The following is a 25,180-nucleotide window of genomic DNA, read 5'->3' as shown; positions in this document are numbered from 1 at the left end:
AAATAAAAATAATATTTATATGCATATATATATATATATATATATAAACAAGACATTAATTTGACCAAAAAAAATAATATATCAAGCAACACCACAAATTCACATTGTATAACATGTTCTAATTGCTCAAAATCTCAAACAGTGACATCACAAATCCAAAATATGTCTCAAACATGTTCTAATTGCTCAAAGTGTCAGCAAAGATATCACAAATCCAAAATAGATAGCTCAAACATATCATTGTAAAGTTCACAACATCATAAATTTAAATTTTCATGGCTTATCAAGTATTGGGGGATCTTGGTTAATCCAAGCATGTGCAAGCTTAAAAGCTTCAGCATCTTCACTAAAGCTATCAACATCCTCTTTAGAAAATAATTGTAAATCAAGTTCACCAATAGCTTCACTATCTGCCATGTTGCCTCTTTGTTCATTATCTTCACAAACAAACATTTAATTTATATAATCAAATTAATGAGAATCACATGATAAGTGATAAAAAAAGTGAAAACATTAAGTAAACAACACCAAACCTTCTTCATTCTCTTGATGAATGATAGCTTTTGGTAGCATTGTGTCATCATAAATGAGATCTCATTCTATCTCATCAACATTGAGTAAAGAACAATCATCTTCTTTCATTACCCAATAATTAATCTTATCAATACTTTCATAATCAACAAGGTCCAAAGCTTTCTTCTTGTTAGCAACTCTAATAAAAATACATGATAGTAACAAAGCATAAGGATTCATGTAACTTATTTTTTATAACTACAAATGAAAGCAAAATTTTGAATAATTTACCTATTCCTTAATCAAAAATTATAATGAATATAAACAAGATCATTCAATATTTCATGCTTCAACTTATTCCTTTTCTTGGAGTGTATTCTTTCAAAGACACTCCAATTCCTTTCACAGCCTGAGGAAGATACAGTTTGGCCTAATATCTTAACAGCCAAGTCTTTAACATTTGGACAGCTGCTCCCTAATTATGAGAAAAAATAAGTCATTAGAATATATTTTAAAGATAAAAAAATAAATATCAAAGATAAAAGTATAAATTTTACTAAGTCACATGGTTTTTGCAGATTCTATAGTTAATAGATGACTAAAGCTTCCACACTTTTCTTGGTATTGTATGCCTTCTAATAAAAACTTAGTCTTATTAGAAGAAATTTTTCTATCTATTACATTAAGATATCCTTGCATAACCTCTGGCTTTCTAGAAAAATTTTCCTTATCATAAAGGAAAGCAAGATTGAAGAGATATACTACTGCATGAAGATTTTGTCGAAGTTGAGAATCCAACCTTCTCTTAATAATACTTGTGTAAGGCTTGTATAGAGATTTTTTATGCCTGAAAGTATTCTCTATAGCTCTTTTTGCTCTGTACATGCCATCATAAACATAGCCAAGTGAAGGCTGATCATCAGAATCAACAATTCTCAACAATCTCACAAGTGGCTTTACAATTTCAACAACAATTTTACAATTATTCTAGAATTGATTGTCCAATACAATCATTGTCATATCCTTTGCCTTTGAATCCTTATAGTATCTAGATTCTACAAATGTCTTGCTTGTTATCAAAGCTTGAATATCATGCTTGTGCTTATAGATACTTTTCAAGGCAATAAATGTAATGGCAAATCGTGTTGCTTCGAGGCGGATGATTTTTGTCCAACCATCTCTTTTCCTTAACCAAGCTAGCAAAAAGACATGGTTGTAAATGAATTTTGGAACCATGGATGCATGTGTTGCTAAGCTACTAACAATCTCCATTTTGCTAATATCTGATAAAATCAAATTTAAGCAATGGGCATCACAAGGAGACTAGAAAATAGAAGGAAACTTATCATTTAACAACCTTCCAGTAGCTTTATAATTAGATGCATTATCAGTTACTAAGTAGACAACATTATCTGTACCAACAAAAGCAACCATATTCATGAATAAGTTGCAAAGATTTTGAGCATCCTTAACAATATCTGATGTATCAATAGATTTAATGAAGACCATTCCTCAAGGGCAGTAAACAAGAAAATTAATCAACTGTCTATTTCTTTGATCCTGCTAACCATCAGCCATTATTGTACATCCAGTCTTAGCCCAAAAGTTTCTACATTCATTAACCAATAACTGCACCTTCTTTTTCATGTCTTGCAATAATTTGGTTCTCATAGCATGGTAAGTTGGTCCTTTATAACCAGGGCCAATAGCTGAAATAACATCTATCATATGCTAGTAGTAAATAGAATTTACAGTATTCATAAGAATGCAACAATCATTCAACCACCTAACCACACCTAAATACACTCTATGCAAAGCTTCTTTACTTGTAAATGCACTTCGAATTCCTAACTGTGCTCCCGAGGTTGTCCTTGAGGCAAAGAATTTGTCTCCAGCTGTAGATGCCTTTTTTTAGCTGGTTGAGATGAACTTGGAGGAATTATTTCTTGCACAATTTCATCATCCGCTTCCTATGGATTGTCCTCTTCTTGTTTTCTCAATTTCTTAACTAGTCTCTTTTGATCAATTTCTTTCAAGTTTTCCTCTAATTGATAGCGAACATCATGTGGCACACTTGTTCAACTAGTTGGATCTCCTTTTTTCCCATCAAGGTGTTGTGTATTCCACCACCACCAAATTTCTTTCCACAATATAGGCATCTTAAGTAAGGTTTGCCACCTTTTTCATTCGGTATTTCATTGTAATGCTCCCATGTAGGATCTGACGTAGCTCTAATAGATTGTGTATATGTAGTACTAGATATTTGTTCAGATGATATTTTCTAAATTTAAATTGAAAGCACAAATAGAACATGAAAAATAGAGCAAACAAGCATATAAATGGCTGGACGAATCATGCATACATACTACTCATTATACAAACTCAAATACATAGATAGAACATAGAAGTTAGAATTTGAACCCGGAAGGAGAGCAAAGCACGCCGAGAATCAAACAAGCTAGAGCAAAATGAGAATAACGCAGAGGTAAAGGCACGAGCTGGAGCTGGGAGGAGTTGGAGGCAACTCGATTAGATGCAGAGGCAGAGGTACGAGCTTAATATCTCGATGGCGACATGAAACTCTAGCCTCTAGAGTTAGCTTAAGGTCATCCGAGTTTGCCTTCGCAGTTTGAGCATGGTGAGAATGGCTGAGAATGGTGGCACGAAATTTGGGTTTGGGCTGAGAATGGCGAGTGAGATGCGAGAGGGGGACGAATCAAAATCAGAGTGCAAGATGAGATTTGAGTGAGATTTTGAATTTGATGGCTTGATTAGTTGATTGGAGATGAGAAATAGAGAGAGGCAAGAGTGAGACTAGAGGCGTGAGACGACGAGAGACGAGTCTGAGCTCTAAGGGTGTGAGAGGTCAGGCAAGAGTGAGACCAGAGCTGTGAGACGACGAGAGACGAGTTTGAGCTCGAGGGTGTGAAAGTGAGATTGTGAATGTGAGAGGTCAGGTGAGCCACGATTGCGAGAGTGAGGTTAGAGGTGAGGTCTCAGGCTCTCAGCTCAGGTTTGTGGTGTTTGTGCTTCCTTGAGTCTTGGACGAGCTATGTACGAGCCTTAAGTTTCTTTTTTAATTTTTTTACTTGACCTAGAATGACCCATATTGAGCTGGATTCAGGTTCTAAGTCAACTCCAGTTCAATCAAAATCAAACAGTTCTGTCCAGGTCAATTCAGCCCAACAGCATAAGTGGTTCAATTGGTTGAACTAGACCAATTTACTCAGCGGGTGATGGTCGGATGTCGCTGATGGTCGGATTGTCCAGTTTTAACAACATTGATTCAAAGCTTTTGGATTTGAGTCAAAATAAAATTAGAATATGGCTGAACAAGGGGTGGATTTATCAGCCAGCCTAGTTTAGACTTGGGCTTGATGTAAATTACCTAATGGCCGGAATCATCAAAATTTTCATCCATGCAAACTATGAATAAAGTGCTGATCTTTCCGGCTGATTCTGGCAGAATCAGGGAAGGAAGCAAAGCAGTTCACATTGGTAGCTGCGCGCACTGGACTGAGCGAGTGAATCTACAGTGATGGACCCGCTTGAACATCTCGGCGCGCAAATTGTAGGACTTTCAGACACTGACATCCCTCATCTTCTTGGTATCTTGAAGTCTTCCGATGACCTGCTTTGCACTGACTTGACTCGTTTGTCTTCTGTTCTCAGCCACCTTGACCACTCCAAGCACTTTCTTGGTTATCTGTATATCCTGTAAGTCTAAGTTTAACGGACGCTCTTTCTTTCACTTTTTCCTTCGAAATTAGTTTTTAAAGCAGTCTTAGGTTTTGTTTGTTTAATATGTTTCGTAATGAGTTAGGGTTTAGTGTTTTGAAGTGAAAAATCTGAAATCGTGATTTTATCGGGGTTCCTCAAACAAGTGAAGGAACATGCAGCCTTTGATTGATTGTGAGAAAGAAGGAAAGAATTGCTGACCATCTTTTTCATTTGGCTTGCATTAGGAGAATGCCTAATTTGGAATTCCTGACAAAAATATTTTCCAACAATGGAACATCAACAAAATCAAAAAGTTGCTATGAACCTTTAAAACGTAATTATGATTTAACAAAACATTGTTTTGTCAAGTGATCACTGATTTGAAAGATTTTCCTGAGGATTTAGAAACTGTTTTCATCACAAGATAATCCATTCCTATTTAATTCGTCAGAGATTGTAAGAAAGCATTGTGTTTAGCAGAGTTGCAAGTTTTAAGAAAGCATTATGTAATATGATTCCTGAAGTCAACTCACAGTGGTGTTTGTAAAGATGATCATGCTTACAAATCCTAGCTATGGAAGCTGATAATGTTGTGCATGGTGTCACTTTGTGCGTCAAATTAAGTTGCAGTTGTTTCTTATTGAAAGATGTATATATTTTCCTTCAATTTACATCTATGTTAACAGAGAGGCATCTACAGCTGGTCCAATTACAAAAGTGCAAGCTGAGACAGTAGTTCCGATTATCACCAGCTTTATTGATGCTTGTGCAGCAGAACAAATTCGGTTAATGCCTGATAAATGTATTCAATTTTGTCTCCTGCTACATCTGCATTGTAGTATTGAACTTTTGATGCCATTATTCTTCCTATCTATGATGTATAAGTATTAGTTTGTTCATTTTTTGCAGTCGTATCTCTATGCAAGAGGTTCAAGGATCAAGTGATGCTGCTTCAAACCCCCATGCAGGGGGTGGCTCCAATGCTGACTGCTCTTAAGAAACTTCAGACCTCTACCGAACACTTGACTCCTCTACATCCAGAGTTTCTTATGCTTTGCCTGTTGGCAAAGTGTTATAAAACTGGTATGTCAGTATTAGAGGATAATATTTTTAAAGTAGATCAGCCAAAAGACCTTTTTCTCTACTGTTATTATGGTCATGTTCATTTCCTCCCCATTTCATTCTTAAAAGGGGGAGGACTGAGTAGTTTTTTCTCTAGTATATCAACATCGATGATGTTTTATTGCACTTGTTTCTATCTGAATTCTCATTTGCGCTAGAAAGCTGTTCTTCTTTTGACATCAATTATGGAAATCCATATGTAATCATTGTGCTGATAGATTTTAGGCGTTTGATGTGTCAATACTAAGAACATTTGTGCTCGTAGTCTTGAACAAACTGACTTGTTTTTATAGTTGTAAAGTGTAAATCCCAGCATAGTTGTGAGAATGTAAAGAGAAAGGGACCAAAAAAAAAAAAAAGCACAAAATGGCCACCACAACCATGGCAAAAGTTTATTTCAAATTTGAGCGCAATTTAGTCAAAGCTGGACTGTAAATTTAATTTCAAAGAGGCAAAACTAAAGACTTATCTTTGTTACTACTTGACCTTTATGATTTTTGCTTCTGTATTGAGTATCTGTATTGGCATATACCAGTTTCTTCCTAACTTAGATCCATGTCTTCTAGTCGCTACAAACCATGCAATACTGTGGCACTTTAAATCTGCAGAATTTCTTGATTTAATCTTAGTTGTAATCATAATCATTGAGACAACTAGGTGGATCAGTTTTAAACTTATGAACAGAATCATCAATGAACCAACATTGTGGTTTTGCTTTTGGTCATGAGTTCTTTGGCAACAGTGAGGAATTTGCTTATGTCTGACTTTTGAATTTGTATTAGAGGTATGATATGCATTGGACAGAAGCACTTTCAAAAGGCTTTGGAGCTTTTGCATAATGTAAGTCATTTATACGAAAGCTATTGCTTACAGCAGTCATAGTTTTTTCTAATTGTAACCTTGTGCTTGGTAGCTTATGAGTTGCTTTCCAGGTTGTAACTGCTCCAATGTCTACAATAAATGCTGTTGCTGTTGAAGCTTACAAGAAGTATATATTGATTTCTCTCATTCGCCATGGACAGGTAAGCATCTTTCTTCATCTCTTTTAAGTTGAGATGGATTGTAGGAGTTATATTTCATCTATGTTTTTTAAGGATCATTTTAACTTGAAAGCTTTTTGGATAAAGAACCATGAATTGTTTTATTACAATATGTAATTCATAATGCTCTTCATATATTTAGTTAGAATTCATGTTCCACTATTCTTAAAAGGGAAACTACGAAACCTGATTTTCAGGTGGCCTTTTATAAGATGAAGTTTCAAATGTTGCCCTATGCTTGTCATTTACTATATTATGTTATACTTAAGAAAGACACTCGTATTTTTTGCAATTTTTCATCATGTTATACTTAAGATGAAGTTTCAAATTAAGCCTTGCTTCTGCAATCCCTCCCTTTTTATCTTTTTATGTTTGTTGACCTGTTATAAATGTGGTGCAGTTCTCTACCAGTCTTCCTAAGTATGCTTCTTCTGTAGCTCAGAGAAACCTAAAGAACTTCTGTCAGGTATTATTTGCATCGAATCACTTTATTTTTGAAGCATATTTAGAATATCCTGCTAAATTATGCATTGCAAGGATCAATCCCAATGCCTTTTATAATCAATTATCCAATAATACAATTCTCGTATTTTTAAGGGTTTTTCCCTAGTTAATTCTCTGGTGTGTTCTGTTGTTTGACATGATTGCGGGGATGGTTTAGAACTGGAATGGGGTAGGGTGAAATGGTTTGAGCATCTTAACCATTGATTGTATGTTTAAAACCATCCTAATCCATCATATGCCCGAAATTTCTAACCACTCCAAATTGCATGATTTGAAATGTCTTGGGTCATTGTTGTTGGTGTTGAGGCAAGGCCCCAAATAGGTCTAGCATCTCTCATGTCATGATTCATAGGAGGTGTGGCTTCACTACGGCACTGAAAGGCAAGCACCTGTGGCTACTTTTACGTGGAGAAAGTTGAGAACCTTTAACTGCAGCTTGGTTCTATATAAAATTTTGCATTTCTTTTGTTAAATCTCTCGATTTGTTTATTTGTTACATGGTTTAACATCATTATCACTAATACTAATGAAAACTTCACTCTCGAAACCCATTCCACCCCGTTAATGATACTGCAACGTACTATCAACAGAAATGGGATACTGTTCATTTTTGACATAAAACGTCCTATTGATGGAGTGGGTTGTCTACTCCACCCCACTTTCTAAGATGAGAGAACAATGAACACAAGGAGGAAGAGGCAGATCAATGAAAACATCAGTTAATAAAATATACAGTCCTAATTCTTGTGCTCATATATAATAGAGGAATCCGCTGAGAAATCCTTGCTGCAACATGCTCAGGTTGCTTTTTACTGGAACAACCCTTAAAATCAATTTGTGGCTTTGCTCAATAGAATTTTATTTATAGGTCTTTTATTTAATTAATTTTGTGGTGCGATCCGCTTAAAAGGGAAGCAATCTTTACTAATTTTACATGTTTTTGACTTTTGTTATTTGTCCTCTTCCCTTTCTGGTTAATTAATTCTGCTTTAGCAAATTATAATTTTGTATGTCATTCTGGTATTCTTGTATTCCTTTATTTAATAGATTGCTTTTCATTTGAGCAGCCTTACATTGAACTGGCGAATACTTACGGGACTGGGAAAATTGCAAGTTAGAGGCTTATGTCCAGTCAAATGCTGAGAAGTTTGAATCTGTAAGTCCATTTGTGACTTTATTATTCCAACAAAGCTTCAACTATTTTGACTGAAGGATTCTCTCTAATTATTCTTTTTTATGACATATGATAATATCTCTAAAACTATTTCTAGTTTTGCATAACCTGAAAAAAAAAAATTCTGGTTTCAGGACAGCAGCCTCGGCCTGGTTAAGCAGGTTGTATCATCCATGTATAAGCGAAATATTCAGAGATTGACTGACATACTTGACACTTTCTCTAGAAGATATAGCCAACACAGTGCAGTTAAACAGCCCAAAGGAGGCTGAGATGCATGTGCTACAAATGGTGATCCTCAAAATACCAAGTTTGTTGATGATTTTCATGTGGAATTAACATTGTACCACTAGTAAAATATTTTCAAATACAGATTCAGGATGGTGAGATATGTGCAACAATCAACCAGAAGGATGGAATGGTCAGATTCCTAGAGGATCCTGAGCAGTTTAAAACATGTGAGATGATTGAGCATATTGATTCATCAATCCGGAGGTACGCTCCTTGTATGCTTATAAATTCCAATTGTAAAGCCCATCAAGCAAGTTGTCCTTCTTTTCTGTACTTATGAGCATTTCACATGCCATCGTTGCGTGCAAATATGCTGCCAACATTGAGCTTTTCTTTACACTTTCTATCTCTGTCGATTATATGGTACGCTTCTTGTGTTTCTTTAATCTCCAAATTCATTCCCAGGATAATGGCACTGTCAAGGAAGCTAACAGCTATGGATGAACGAATTTCATGCGATCAGGTTTACTTGTCCAACATGAGAACTCTGTTCTTCTGTACTCATCCTGTAATTTGAACTTATTTTTAAAGCATCGAACGCTGACAAGGGCTACCTCATTACCAGGCTGGACGAGAGCGACAGAGATTTGACATGGATGACTTTGATACGGTTCCAACGAAATTCAACATTTAAGGCAAAGCTTCCTTGTTTTTTTATGCAAGGTTTTAAAATGATGCAATTGATGCCCCATTATTATGTGAGTAAGGAAGTGGATTTTCTATTTTGGTTCTGAAATGTAAAGAGTTTATCTATGGCTTTTTACCTTGTTTATTCGCGAATAGTCTGGGATGGTGTGTTAAATTTCTTGTTGACTCTCTGCAATTTGTTTACTACATTTTTTGGCCATTTATGCACGTCCTATAGTAGCTGTCAAGTACACAGGGAAATAGAGACTAGAAAGTAGATATAAAGTATGTCACGTTCACAATATCTGAAAAATTGGAATTCAACGAGAAATGCAGAGTAATGGAATATTCAACAATATTCAATACTGATAAAACAGTAATGGGTCTGTTGCAATTCAATGACAGAAGGAATTGAAATAACATTAAGCATAACAGAAACAGAAATACGCAGTAATTTGCTATAGAAGAGATTCAGAGAGAGAAATACAATCATAACCAACTTCCCTCTACCTCTCGAGTGGTCCTCCTCTTATTCTTCCTCATCCAGGTTTAGCTCATGCAATTTCCACGTGGGTTTCTTAACTTGTTTACTCCTCCTAGGCCCTTCTTTATCCCTTGAGTGAATTGGTTAATGCCCATTACCTTCTCATGTCTGAATCCATTCTCTACAGCATCAGTCTCTTGGGCTGTGACATTAATAGCATCAATCTCTTGGGTTGTGACATTGCTTACCCTTTTGCGTTGGGCCTTGTCTTCAAGGTCAAAGAAGTGATATAATTGTAAAAGTTCATCATAACATTCCCAAGTGGATTCAATAAGTCCCTCCCACTGAACTAAAACTTGCAAAACCCACTGATGGTTCATCTGCACCTAATAAGTATCTACAATATTGTGAGGTTGAATTACAAGTCCTTCAGGTGCTATCGTGAGCGAGAGTGGTAAAGTAGCATTTTGATAGTCTCATTTGCATTTCTTAAGCAAGGAAACATGAAAGACTGGATGAATCTTAGCTTTAGGAGGTAAAGACAATTTGTAAGCTACCTTTCCTATCTAGGCTTCTACAGGAAAAAGGCCAAAATAATGCATAGCAAGCTTGTGAAATTTTTGTAGTTGTATGGAATGTTACTGGTACGGTTGGAGCTTGACATAGACCATATCCCCAATGTCATAATTAATCCCTGTCCTTTTGGAGTTGGCAAAGCATTTGAAATGGAGTTGAGCTCTTTCCAGATTCAATTTCAAATCAAGTAGGGCCTCATCTCGCTGAGATAACTGCTCATGTAAGTTAGGTGGTGTATCTGGGGCCGACTTATATTAGAGTAAGGGAGGAGGTTCCCTTCCATAAATTGCCTTAAAAGGAGACATTCCTATAGATGAATGAAAAGAAGAGCTGTACCAAAATTCAGCCCAAGGAAGGAAGTCTAACCATTGTCGAGGCCGATCAATAACAAAGCATCAAAGATACATTTCCAAGCTCTTATTGACGACTTTCGTTTGTCCATTTGTTTGAGGATAGTAAGTAGAACTCATTTGTAAGGTAGTACCTTGTAAGCGAGCTAGATGATGCCAAAAAGAGCTGGTGAAATCATAGTCTCTATCAGACACTATGGACTTGAGAATGCCATGAAGTTTCACCACGTGCTGTAAAAAAACCAATGCAACTATCTTACTATTATAGTTAGTCTTCAAAGGAATAAAATGTGCATATTTGGACAGGTGGTCAACCATTACAAAAATGATAGAGTATCCTCTTTGTGCTGGTAAAGCTGTAATAAAATCCATGAAAATCTCTTCCCATATTCTCTTAGGAATGGGTAATGGCTGTAGAAGTCCAGCAGGATGCAATTAAGATGATTTGGCTTGTTGACAAATTGAACACTGTAGCACAAAAGTCCTAATATTTGATCGCATTTTTGGCCACTAGAATAATGCCACAATTCTCTTAAAAGTCTTAAAATACCTTGCGTGTCCACCCCATACTAAAGCATAGAATTCAGACATTATCTGTCGAATTAAATCATTATTACTTGAGGGAATTACTAATCTTTCTTCTAGTAAACATCTCCATCACGGATAGAATAATTCATAAAAGTATTGGGGTAGTTTTGAATTTTATTCCTTAACTCTTGTATCTCAGATGAGTCACGCACTATCGCATAAACTTGATCCATAAATGTATTCTGAGCAGTGGATAAAGCAAATAAAGAAGATTGTGATAAAGCATCTGCAACTTGATTTGTATGACTTGGTTTATACTCCACTGTGAATTTTTAACTTAATAATTTGAGTAAACAAGCTTCTTACTCAGGCGTATGAACCCATTGATCTAGGATATGCCTCAAACTCACATGATCAGTCTGTATAATGAACTGATGCCCAAATAAATAATGTCAAAATCTTGCCACTACCTTTGTGATAGCATATAGCTCTCGGTTGTATATTGATTGGGATTGCATTTGTTTTGATAATTTCTTTGAATAAAAAGCTATAGGATGACCCTCTTGACTGAGCACTGCACTAATGCCCATTCCAAAAGCATTTGTTTCCAGGATAAAAGGTTTGGAGAAATTGGGTAAGGCTAGAACTGGAACCTGCATGAGTGTTTGTTTTAAAGCATTGAATGCTTTTATTGCCTTACTATTTCATGCAAAAGAATCTTTTTGTAACAATTTAGTCAATGGTGTAGCCACTTGTGCATAGCTCCTTATGAAATGCCTATAGTATCCGGTGAGACCCAAAAATCCACGCAACTGGGTAACATTTTGGGGTGGCAACCACTGCTGTATAACTTGCACTTTTGAGGGGTCAACTTCTACTCCCCTACTAGAAATAAAGTGTCCCAAGTAGTCTATCCTTGTTTGACCAAAAGAACATTTTGATAATTTTGTGTAAAGTCTATGTTGTGCCAGCAGTTGCAATATAAAGGCCACATATTCTAAGTAATCAAACCAAGTGGGGCTATAAATTAATATATTGTCAAAGAAAATTAGCACAAATTGACGCAAGTATGGCTGAAAAATTTTTTTCATTAGAGATTAGAATATAGCCCGGGCATTAGTTAATCCAAAGGGCATTACAAGCCATTCGTATAGCCCTTGATGAGTCCAGAATGCCCTATTTTCTCGATCATCTTTCTTCATCAAAATCTGATGATAGCCTGTCCGAAGATCAAGTTTGGAGTAGTACTGTGAACCATTCAATTCATCGAGCAACTTATCTACTATTGGCATAGGGAATGAATCGCGCATTGTGACTACGTTTAATACTCGGTAATCCACAAAAAATTACCAAGTGCCATCCTTCTTTTTAACTAATATCACTAGTGTCAAATAGGGGCTGTTACTTGTCTGAATCAACCTATCATCCAGAAGCTCCCTTACCATTTTCTCAATTTCTGCCTTCTAACTAAATGGATATCAATATGGTTGTACTTGAATAGGTCCCTTCCCATCCTGTAATACAATCTAATGCTCATGCTCACGCATTAGTGGTAGCCCTCGTGCCATGTCAAACACCGAGTGAAACTGCAGTATTATCTTCTTTAGCTTAGAGGATGTATTTGTGTCTAATCCTTTCAATGACCTATCACAAGCTTTAATGTTATCTATTGGGCTCAAAACAAATAATTCATCTGTGGCTTCCAGCTTAGCAATCCTAACCATGCTATTCAATTGGGCTTGATAAACAGGTGCATTTTTAAGCCCACGTAAAGTGATAAACTGACCGTTCTACACAAAACGGATAGTGGTTGTGCTATAATCAACCACTTGTGGTCCTAAGGTTTCTAACCAGGCAGCTCTGATAACAACATCAACCCCCGTCACTAGTAAAATGAATGCTAGGATTTGAATTAGATGATCACAAATTTGTATTGGTAATTCAACAATGTACCCCTTACTCATTATCACTTGACTAGTCCCTACTAACACTCGTAATACAGGAAATAGTGCCCCCAGGTAATGCTAAATGTTGAATAATTCGAGGATGCATGAAATTGTCAGAACTGCCCCTATCCAGTAGCACTTGTACTATTATACCATGAATCAACCCATCAAATTAGATTGTAGCTGTACTAGAAGAGCCCCTGAATGCATATAATGACAAATGATGTAACATCGCCTCTTCTGGTTTGGTCTCAGTTGTTAATGTTTCCTTTAGTTCATCTTCCCCTATAAGCATCATTAATTGCTTCTTTGTACATCTATGAGTAGGAGAGAATTTCTTATCACAAAAATAACACAATCCTTTCTCCCTTCTAATTTGCATCTCAGTTGGTGTGATTTGTCGTATAGGGGGTTGGTTTGGAGTTGGAAGTAACGCGGGTAGAACATTTTTGTTGTTTGAAGAGCTTGGAATGGTATTCGGTGTTACTACCAAAATCCCACTTTTTCCTGTCCCAGAAGTCGGTGAGGGTGAATATGCCATTCATAAATGGGCTGGCATCAACATGACATTCTCTCTATCTGCATACAGCCTTCCTAAGGCCACAGCCTTTAGCAAAGTTATCGGCATGCCATCACATCTTTCCTTAACTTTGTTTTTAATCCACCCATAAAATAGTTGATTAGTGAATTTTTAGTTATTTCTTCCGATCGATTAGCCAATGCCATAAAAGATTTTACATAATCTTCATATGACCCTTGTTGGGTAAGTTTGAATAACTGTACTCTAGCACACTCATATTGAGTGGGTCCAAAATGAGCCTCTATTGCTAGAGACAAGTCTGTTCAGGTGGGTACTTGGTTTGCTTTTTGTAACATTTGGAACTAAGGAATTGTCGCACCTTTCATGTGTATTCCAACTATTATCAATTTTTGAGCATCCAAAGTCTTATATAAAACTAGAAATATTGCTTTGCTCAAAACAACCAATCTGCTGGTTCAGTGCCATCAAATCGAGGAAAATCAACCTTAACTTGTTTCAATGACCAAGCTGCATTCTGATGGCTGTGTGGAATCAGAAAACCTGGTGCATTTTTAGGTGAGTCATCTGATCGTTTCCTCTTGTAACATAACTCCTCAGGTGTATGTGTCATGGTTTCCATGAATTTCTTGATAATAGTAAATTTATCCTTCATCTCCTCCATGAATTCCTGTACCTTCTTCATTTCGCCTTTCATTCTCTCAACGAGAGCACCAAAATATCACGTTCACAATATCTGAAAAATTGGAATTCAACAAGAAATGCAGAGTAATGGAATATTCAACAATATTCAATACTGATAAAAGAGTAATGGGTCTGTTGCAATTCAATGACAGAAGGAATTGAAATAACATTAAGCATAACATAAACAGAAATACGTAGTAATCTGCGGGAGAAGAGATTCAGAGAGAGAAATACAATCATGACCAACTTCCCTCTACCTCTCTCGAGTGTTGCTCCTCTTATTCTTCCCCATCTAGGTTTAGCTCACGCAATTTCCATGTGAGTTTCCTAACTTGTTTGCTCCTCTTAGGCCCTTATTTATCCACTAAGTGAATTGGGTCAAAGCCCGTTACCTCCTCATGTCTGAATCCATTTTCTACAGCATCAATCTCTTGGGCTGTGACAAAGTACTTCTCTAGTCCTCTTTTTAAGTCATTTGTACTAACGTTGTCAAAACTAATGCAAAAAAAATATGAGGAATAAAAGTGTGTAAAATTTCAAATATGTCCCTATATAATACATCCAAAAAGTGATATTATGTTTCTATTCCATAAAGAATAATTTTAAAAATACTTTTTAAATATTACCTAAAATGTCATATCATGATTTACAAATGAAACCAAATAAACTTTTTAGAACATGTTTTATAAATGAGATTGGAGGGAGTAAATCTTATTTGTACTCAACGTTACTTTCTCCTGAATGCATTATTTTAAAGGACCACAATGTGTTGTGAAACTTTCAAGCTTTGTTGTAATTAGGCCCTATATTCATGACTTGGGAATTGTGCGGGTGCTCAGTTTCTTGGTCTCTTGTTTTTCTTTCATATTTTCCTACATAATTATTCTCTTGTATTATTTTTTTCTTGGGGATGAGATCATTAAAAAAAAAGAGTCATTTAGGTATGCTTAAATTCTTAGTGAAGATGAGCATGTTTGATGCTTATTAGTAGACCAGGGTAGAGTCATTAGGTTGTAAAGAATGAGTTAAAGCATTCATTGTATTATTCTTAATGCCATAATCCCATTTTTAGAATTTATTTAAAAAGTTTAGAATTTTTTTTCATTTATCAAATTATTTCAACTTTTTAGTCTTTAGAAATAATGCTTCTTAATTGTATGTTCATTCTTTTTTGTTTTTATATTTTTCAATTAAGGTTTGACATCTTTTCTTAAAGAGATCATATCATATATCATAAAATTCATATCATTTTCAATCATTATGCACCTAAAATTTTTAAATTATATCATTTAAAAAAGTTTCAGTTTGTGAAACTGATTTTTTGACCAAAAAAATATTCAAATATAAATCATATTATAATAAGATTTTTATCTCAATTTCAATTTGAAAAATTCAATTTATAGATATTTCAATTTTGCAAATTCTAACTAAACACACACCACAAACATACATAAAAAATTCACAACTCATAAGCACCGAGGCCCAATCTTGTTGAACTGTTGGTTTCTCTGTAGCTTTCAAGAGTTCCAAAATTAAAAAACATACACAAGTTACTAAAACGTGAAACATGTAATTTCAATTTAAATTTTCCAATAAACTGTTCAGACATTTCTTTCAAGAGAATTAACAATTAATGTGCTCTTTTGTGGTCCTATAATCCTGCTTCATTACTTGCTGTCCTATAAGTCAGTCTTGTGCTCATAATTTTATTTAAATCTTTCTCTTTTTGAGAAAAAGCTGATGTTGATAACTGTTTAGAAATGTTAAAGATATTGCATAGTACTTTAACAGAAGTCGATTTTGCAGAGATAAATCATTATACCAGTGCAAAGGAAATCTGCAATAAACTTGAAGTGATGTATTAATGCACCGATGAGATTGAGGGTAAAATAAATACTCCGACTGTTGAGCAAGAATAAGAATGAGAATTCATCATCAACAAGAGATTCAATATCTATGTCAGCATTAATCAATTGTGATTTAGTTCTGGTTTTGTTTATTTTTTTGTCTCAGTCAAATAGTCAAACACCGAACGTTTGCAAAGGCACGTGGGTCATAGCTGAGTATACATAATGTACTTGATATCAATTGAATAAGATGAGCAGAGCTTGGGCTTCTTTGTTTTCTAGTTTTAATTTTTTTAAAAAAATTAAAAAGCTTATTTGAATAAGTGTTTTGAGTTTAATTATTTTAAAAATACTTATTTAGATAAGTATTTTGAAAAGAATAATTATTTCATTTTGTTTTTAAAAATAAAAAATAAAATACCATTAAGTTGTTTTCGTTTTATTTTTTATTTTTAAAATACACTACAATTAACTTGATCAATTTTTATCATAAATGGCCATTATTAAATGCCTACAACATCACTATCAACTTATTTTTTAATTAAAAAATGTTTTTAAATTAACAAAACTAAACAGATTTTTATTTTGTTTTGTTTTGAAAAAAAATTTTAAAAACTATATTACAAAATAATTTTTAACAATGAAACATTGGAACAGGATACAAAAACCGAACAAGCCCTTTATCTCCTTTTATTACATTTAACAGTGGTTTTTGGTAAGGAGGAGAGAAGAGGAGAGGAAAAATTCTTAGATAGAACAGGTGTGCGACGTCATTTGTAATCTGTCCAATAAAAATATAACATTTAAATAGTATTAAATATAAATTGATTCTAATATTAATGATAATAGAAAAATAAAAGATAAGAAATTAAATATGCATTCTATTATAAGAATAAAATCAATTAAAATAATATCACATAAAATTTTATTTAGATAACTTTGGGTAATTTAGTTGGATAAACCACAAATAATGTGGTGCACCCAATTTACCTAAAAAATTTTTAAGAGGAGAATACACAAAAGCTCAAAGGTGGTACACTTTGTGGATTGCGCTGCTTTAATTTTATAGGTAGGGAGAACTAATGAATATTGGGCACATTTAATCAGTGACTAATTATGCCTAAATCACAATTTAAAAACAATTTTTGGATAACAATGAGGTTTAATATATAGGCTACGATATAAATAGATTTAAGTAGGGAGATTATAATGTGGTTAATTAATATTATTAATGTAGATCATATTTATTCGTGGTTGAACAATAAATATCAGGCATGCTAGAGATACTGAGTCTCAATAGAAAATAAAAAGGATTCCGAATTTTCTTACCACAATTCATTCGGATGTAAAAAGATACAAAGCTTTGGTAGAATAATTGTATGATTTTATTGAAGTGTAAAAAGATTATAGACTAAAAACTAAAAACTGAAAAGGGTTTATGAATTTAAAATGTAAGAGTTTTGATAGAATGTTAACTAGCCTTCTTTATTTTTTCTTCTTTCTGTTTATAGTGTCGAATAGTGGAAGCCTTTCCCTTAGGACTTAGCACATTTTGCTGAAGAATCAGGAATCTCGCGAAACTTATGGCACGGTCTCTCCATTTTGATAACTAGCTCGTTTCACCAGACTACTTGGGTGTAGATTTTGGCATTACTTAGAATCATGTCTTTGTGCCAACAGTCTAATATTTATAGCTGATGAGATTTTGGCAAGTTTACTTGTTGTGGACTTTATTGAGCTTTGGGGCCAGCCCCTTTTGTTTATATCGGGCTTGACGCTTCAATTAGCCCAACTAGCCTTGTAACCTATTTGAGCGACGTTTCATATTTAGCCCAAACAATATTTAATTTTCTTTTGAAATAACAAATAAATTTTATAATATCCAACACATCTATCTGGAGCTTTGACATAATCCAAATCTCTCCATGCTTTTCTAATCACAGGAAAAATTGCACTACTGTAATATGATCCCTTTTTGATAATAACAATAAGATGTCGCATAGAAAATGTACACAACGAAAGCCATGGTACTAAATGCTACAAGTAACCAATAAAAATAGTCAAGATGTGCTTGATTGATGTTATCATCAAACCAATTACTTTGTCCATCTTCATCACTACTTAATTTCTTTACCACTGAAATCATGAAGCTGCTTAGGAAGCAACCCATACCTGAGATACTCAAAAACAAAGCAGAACCCATGCTTCTTAGTTCATTTGGGACTTGATCATAGAAGAATTCTTGAAGACCAACCATAGTGAAAACGTCAGCAACACCAAACAAGAAGTATTGTGGAATCAACCACCAAACACTCATTGGAACAATGGCATTTGGTTCATCAATAAGACCAAAGTTTTTCACTGCTTGTAGTCTTTTCATCTCTACTAGAGCTGCAATGACTAATGTAACTATCGATATGACCATTCCGGTTCCGATTCTTTGCAGCGTCGTGATGCCGTAGGGTTTGTTAGTGATTGAACTCGCTATTTGTACAATTATGCAGTCATAGATGGGAGTGAAGAAAACTATGGCTCCAGGTAGCATTAGTTGAAGAGAAGCTGCAGGTATGTCAAAGCCTGGAAATATGGTTCTGTTCATTGTGTTCCCTTGCTTGGTGAAGAAAGTAATAGTTTGAGAGGAAGCTAAACAATAGACCAAACTTGTAGTCCAAATGGGAACAAGCCTTAGAATTGTCTTTGCTTCTTCCACTTCTTTAAGGGTGAAAACCACGTCTTCATAAGAATCATTTTGAGCAAGCAATGCTTTGTTTAAGAAGCTGCCTCAAGAGAAAATTGAATGTACTCAATGAATTTATATCTAAAAGAAACATAAACAAGGAATTTTAGCACAAATGGATAGGAAAACAGCGGGAAAGTATAATGAAAGAAAAATAAGTAAGCACAAGCTACTATATATAATTTATAGGCTATTTTAAATGCCATAACCAACTAGCTAGTGTTGCATATACTCAAACAAAAAGTGATGGGTAATATTAGCTTCTTTCATAAAGTTAATGGGTGCCCATGTATACCATTGTTGATCTAAAGATACTATAGAAGCTCCTGTAAAAAATGTTTATGGATATTGTTGCAGCTTAACAAAAAAAAAAATGCATACCAAAATATATAGGTTTTAACTGTCTCTCGACGGCAAAAATCCACTTTACAAAAAGATTTGAGGTTTCTGTTGATGTGTGATATTGTGTGTGTGTGTGTGTAGAACCCCCCCCCCCCCAGTTTCTGCAAATTCTACAAAAGGAAGAGATACTTTGCAAAACACCTATATACTTTTATCACGGTTTAGAGTTTTACTTTAGAATACAGTGGATTGATTATTCCTTAGTTATCAATTGTGATCTTCATAGAAAACATGGCTGGGTTTTGTTTTTTATTCCATCCTAATTGGAATCAACTTTGAGACACTTTTAAATGTATAATTTTTCAAATTTTTAAACCAAAATTTCTCAACATGACTATATTTTATTTTTCTTTCCATCCTAATTAAATACTTGATCTGTTTTTTTCTAATTCCATGCATAAAGTATCACCATAAATTGTCAATAAGAAAACTCAAATTTTCAAAGTGTAGATAAGGCTATAGTTTCAGAATTTCAAAATTAAAAAAAAAAAACATTTGCAATCCTATTTATTTGGTTTGTAAATGTATATTTGTTAAGAATTTAGACCAAGTAATAGGAATTTAACTAGGATAAATAAGTAAATTATCTCTTAAACTTTATGTCTAGTAACACTATAGGCCTTGAACTTATTTATTATATAAATTATTCCCTTAGCTTTTGAAAAATATGCAATCTTACTCCCATCATTAACAAAAGTTAATTTTGATTATTAGTTGATCAAAGAATAATAGAAAAGGATCAAAATTTTTTTTTGCCCTTGTACGTAATTTGTTGGTCCTTTTCTACAATCTTTAAGGTCATTTTCTATCATTTTCTAGTCAATTAAAGTTAATTTTTGTTAATGGTGGGGACCAAATTGCATCATTTTCAAAAGTTGAGAGAACAATTACACAATAAAGAAGTTCAAGATCTTTGGTACTACTTGACCTAATTTTGGGTAGTTTGCTCATTTACTTTTTAACCTAATAAGGTTTAGAAAATTTTCAGTAACCTTTTTATTGTCTGAAAGAATAAAAGAGGAGGTCATGATCTATCCTTTATATATATATATATATATATATGCACACACACATAAAAAAAGACCATGTTAGCCTGTTTAATAATGTAATTTTTTGACAAAATGATCATCAATTTATTTATCTTATTACAAATTTATTTATAGTGAAATTATTATTTTTGTTCATTAAATTATCATTTTAAAAATATTAATTTTTAAATTAAATTATTTTGCGCTTCCCGGCTCTACGTCCTCGCTCTACCACAGCCTTTACAGATATTGCATAGCAACCAGTTTCTTTGAGTCATGTGTACAGGGAAAACATCAAGTAGGCACATCTTTTAGCTAATTACTCTATAGAACTATTGATAATTTTTTGTATCCTTGATCATCCTCTACCTTCCTACTTGAGGTGGAAAATGATGGAGGAGTAGGTTAGTGTTTGTTTGCTTTGTCTAGTTGTTTTTGTTCTTTGTTGCAGATTATTGAAATTGGGTTAAGGTGTAAAATTACTCACAAAATATTGATGAGGAGTTGCTGGTATCCTTAACTCAAGTGTGTGTATAATGCAATTTTATCAATCAACCCTACCAAAAAAAAAAAAATTGGTACATAACTGTCCAATTTTTAACGAAAGTTAAGCATCCATTAACTAAAGGTCATGATTAATCTCACATGTTTGCTACGTTTAAATGGGTGAGAGACAAAAATATCTATCATGTACTATACTATGGTGCAATTTTGTCCAAAATCATAAAAAACGATGCAAAAATCCCTAATCTAAAACAAAAACATATGTTAGCAGGCATTGACTATGAATGTCCAAAAAATTGAAATTTTATTTGATCCAAAGAGTAAATAATTAGGAAGTACATGTGTTCAAATTTGTCTTAACTAACACAAACACTAAGCACAATATTTTATTTTGTCACACTTTACCGTGAAGAGGAGAGGAAAGAGAGTTTGAACTAAATTAGATACTGAAAAGAAAAGAGTCAGCCGAGTTGGGGTAGCTTCTAGTTAGGTTTTGAATAAAAAATGTTTATGGGGTTGTGACGTGTGGCAAAATAAAATGTCGTGCTTAAAATTTATTTTAACCAATTCGGACAAATTTGATGACATGTATTTCTAAGCATGCAGTTCATGACAAATAAAATTTCAATGTTTCAACATTCATGGTTAAAATTTGCTAACTAGTACGTTTGTTACAAATTGGAGATTTTTGCACCGTTTTTAGGATTGGTGGGCAAAATTACATTGTATTGTACTACTTCATGGATATATTTGCACATGATATAGCATATCGGATCTACAACAGTTAATGGATGTTAGAGATTTTTACTCATATTTTAGAGTTGATAGGTAAAATTGTACCATATTTGAGTTAAGGATCCGTAGCTTCTTACAAAATATTTGTACCTTAACCCATTGAAATTAGTTTATATTAATGGCTTCAAGTTCAAAGCAGCTACCTGTATTTTCATATTCAAAACATGCAGTTAGGGACCATTTTCCATACCTGAACTGTCTGCTAGGACTTGGATGAGACAAGGTTCCACAAGTTTCCTCTTTGAACATGACATCTGGTACAGTACTAACTTTCCAGTTTCTTAAAGCTGCAACGAATACACGACCAATCCTTATAAAAGGGTTTTGTTTGCGGTCTCCAACGGTTATAAACCTGTAAGTCTTAGTTCCAAAGATGAAGGTGACCAATGCAACTACCAATAGAAGAGAAGGGATTCCAAATCCGAGGACCCAACTGAGATTGTCCTGAATATAGTTGGAGAGCCCAACAGTTAACAAGCAAAATGCACATGAAGAAAAGTACCACCAATTGAAGAATGAGCTTCTTTCTTTGCTCTCCTTTGGATGATGTTCATCAAATTGATCTGCACTAAAAGCTTGAATACATGGCTTATGCCCTCCTTGCCCTAAGGCCACAATATAAAGTGCTATGAAGAAAAGGATCGCTTGTGGCCTAGTAGAACGTGGTTTGATCACTTTGTGGCTAACTTGAGACTCACAATTGATGAGAGAAGGAAGCATGGTTGAGAATGTCAACAACCCTAGTCCCTATGATTCATATCAAGCTATGTTATAGTGGTTCTCTTAATTGTTTTATTGAGTAATTTAAATGATTCAAGCAAAGAACCATTCATATTTCAACATTTATTATTTAATCCTAATTGATTTTCATTAAAAAAAATTATTGGTTTAATTAATTATACAAGTGTTGGTCTTAAATATATAAACAAGTAATCATTTGAGTTTTGCCCAATAACTATACATAAGTAACAAGTACCTATTCGTTCATAAATAACTTACAAAAATTGATAGGACATGTAATTATTATATAAATGTTGGTCCTGAATAAATAAGCAATCATTTGAGTATTGACAAGTACTTGTATGTTGATACCAAATGATTGTTCAGCTGTATTTTCCGTTCACTTTACAGGGGTCATGGGTCTTTTTATCCTAAATCTTATTTTCAGTCATGCCTGGGGGTGCAGTAGCTACGGGGTCCTTAGGTAATAATTCCCACCACACTCCCCTAAAAAAAAAAAAAAACTTACAATCACGGCAAATTTTTAAACACATCCTTACAAATTTATTTGATTCATTTCTTATACTTATATGCTAAATTCCTATTGTTAAAATTGTATTAATGTTGATGTTTGGGGCCATATTTTAACACACACACATATATATGGGCAAATTATGAATAGGACCCTTACAATAAAATAATTTACAAATAAATCTCACGAAATTAAAATTTTTTAGGACTTGAGTGTAATTTGAAGTTTAGGATGCAAAGAAAATACTATTGTTATTAATTTTGGCTTTCACTTATAACTATAACTTTAAAATTACACTCAACTGAAAGGATATGACTGTAATTTATGAATTTTATGAGATTTATTTGAACATAAATATGCTGTATGGGACCAATTTGTAATTTGCATTATACATTATTGTGATATCTTAAAATCATAGTCAGAATAAAGAAAATATGAATACCCAGGTAAACTTAATTTATACATATGATACAACCTCCAAAAAAAAAAATTGTGTGTATAATTGATTGTAACAAACGAATTAAGAGCCCATTTGTTTTAGCTTATTTCTTAAAAAAATCATTTTTTTTTGAAAAAAAAACTAGTTTGTAAGTATTTATGGTCTTTGTTTAAACTTTTAAAAATAATCTAAATTAAAAAAAGATTTCTAATTATTTTAAGAAGGTATCAAAAATAATCTAATACGGTAGATGAAAGAAAGTATTTTAAAGAGATGAGATATGCAAATATATCATAAAATTTTAAAATAATATAATAATAAATTATTTTTGTAAAACAAAAATTAAGGAAGATATCATAAAATTTAAAAATAACTAACTAATAATCACTTTTCTATTATTTCAACCAAACTTAAAATCATATCTGGTTTTTATAAAATCTCTATAAAATAAATCTCTAAACTATCTAAAAAATTACTTATTTTTTAATCTTAAATAAATGGGCCCTAAAAGTAATATTTTCAGGGAATTAAATTTAATTAGTAATTAACGAATTAAAAAATAAAACAGAGGAAGAGTTTTACCAGAATATAGGTGAAGGAAGCTACAATTATAGTGCGATAGCGTCCGATATAAGAATCGGCGAAAAATGCTGCAAATAAAGACAGCAACGACGTCGTCCCAACCCAGACGTTCACGTTTGAGGCAGCTGTGGCCATGCTCTGATGGAGTTGTTTGGTTAGGAAGTTCATCAAGTTTGACAGAATTCCATAGTAAGCACCCCTTTCTGCAGCTTCCACACCTACAAAGAATAATGATCCTAAAATAAAATTGCTTATGATTATTTAGAATTTATAATTATATGTAGATATATTTTTCTCATTTTTAAAGTTTCATTATAATTGTCTCCTATATAATTAATCTCCCTAGTTTAAAAATAAAACACATGCTTAATGTTTCTTTTTTAAAAAGGGTTAAAGGAAAAAATTATATAAGGAGTTTTTTTGCCAGGATCGTTCAGTATCGTTAAGTCTATTATAATATATGAATATCAATAAACCCTTTTTTAGTAAGGGCATCATTTCATATCCCGTTAAATTTTTTGGCGTCCGTTAACATTGATCATAAGAAAAAAACGTAAAATACAAAAACATTCAAAAACATTTTTTTCAGGTGCCAAATTACGCGGAATTTTGTTTTCCCTGTTGTAAAAGTATTGTGCTCCATTGGTTGACTTAAGGATATTAAAAATTTCTAAAAAAAATAGATATTTTTACTCCTTAACCCAATATCTTGGGTTCACGTTTACAGGCGTTAAATTATTTTTTAAAAAAAATAATGGGTATTCTTGCATCTCAGTTGACCTAAAAATATTGGATATTCCTGACAAAAAAGTTCTTAAATATTTCTACCTTTTAGTTATTTTTTAAATTAAATTTTTAAAGATTTAATAGAGTTCAAAGTCAAATCTTAATTGTTAAACAATTTGTATCGGCACATAACTTAAAATTTAAGAAAATTTATCGTCTTGATTACAAATTCTTTTATTTTTACGACAAATAAGAGAGATTCTGTACTAAAACTATATTTACTACCACAAGAGGCTCCATCAACCTACTATGACTTTTTTTTAATAATCTTGAAAATGATGAAAGAATAATTTTAAACCATTTAACATCAACCAAACAAAAATTTACTTCAAAAGAATAGTTTCCTCCAAATTAAAGTATACATAAAGAGAATTTAAGCTTTTCAGTTGAAAATAACAATAAAACATAGGAAAAAAACACAAAATAATTAAAAGGAAATTAAACTATACAGGTGATGAAGGCCACACCTATGAGGAAGCACACCGATCTCCAAGAGCCGGACTTGCATCTTCTGGCAGGGCGGCCTTTGTAGTCAACAGCACCATCCACAGTGTCGCCGGCCACCAGCAAGCTTTCGGCCATATTCCGATCTGGCAAAACGCCGCCGGATTGGTCGTTGATGATTTTGATAGCCATGAACCTCTTCAAGAGTCTTCCCTTGCACTATCCTGCTTGCTAATCTAAAGCTTATACATTATGAAGTCTGATAAA

At 33.5% G+C, this 25,180-nt stretch overlaps 1 protein-coding gene and 1 pseudogene across 1 annotated transcript; one reads left to right on the top strand and one right to left on the bottom strand.

The window, feature by feature from the left end:
- The first annotated feature begins 2,952 nt into the window (after nucleotides 1–2,952).
- Nucleotides 2,953–9,320, top strand: LOC129313003 (COP9 signalosome complex subunit 3-like; annotated as a pseudogene).
- Nucleotides 9,321–17,853: 8,533 nt separating this feature from the next.
- On the bottom strand, nucleotides 17,854–25,180 carry LOC129313381 (protein NRT1/ PTR FAMILY 5.10-like). The gene is made up of 4 exons (XM_054956413.1): nucleotides 24,937–25,180; nucleotides 23,684–23,901; nucleotides 21,601–22,157; nucleotides 17,854–18,721 (listed from the first exon to the last, which is right to left on the bottom strand). Exons 1-4 carry the CDS (start codon nucleotides 25,103–25,105, stop codon nucleotides 17,899–17,901), a joined length of 1,767 nt encoding a protein of 588 aa, XP_054812388.1. The 5' UTR covers nucleotides 25,106–25,180; the 3' UTR covers nucleotides 17,854–17,898.

This window comes from Prosopis cineraria, unplaced genomic scaffold, assembly GCF_029017545.1.
Source record: "Prosopis cineraria cultivar Desert tree isolate PC_DT_omini unplaced genomic scaffold, ASM2901754v1 PC6, whole genome shotgun sequence".
NCBI lineage: Eukaryota > Viridiplantae > Streptophyta > Magnoliopsida > Fabales > Fabaceae > Prosopis > Prosopis cineraria.
This window is presented reverse-complemented; position numbering and strand designations above follow the sequence as displayed.

Coding starts and splice junctions, on each gene's coding strand:
- LOC129313381 (XM_054956413.1), bottom strand. CDS start 25,105: ATGGCTATCAAAATCATCAACGACCAATCCGGCGGCGTTTTGCCAGAT. Junction 23,902..24,936: donor ATCGGTGTGCTTCCTCATAG/GTGTGGCCTTCA, acceptor TATTCTTTGTAG/GTGTGGAAGCTGCAGAAAGG. Junction 18,722..21,600: donor AGTCCTAGCAGACAGTTCAG/GTATGGAAAATG, acceptor CTCTTGAGGCAG/CTTCTTAAACAAAGCATTGC.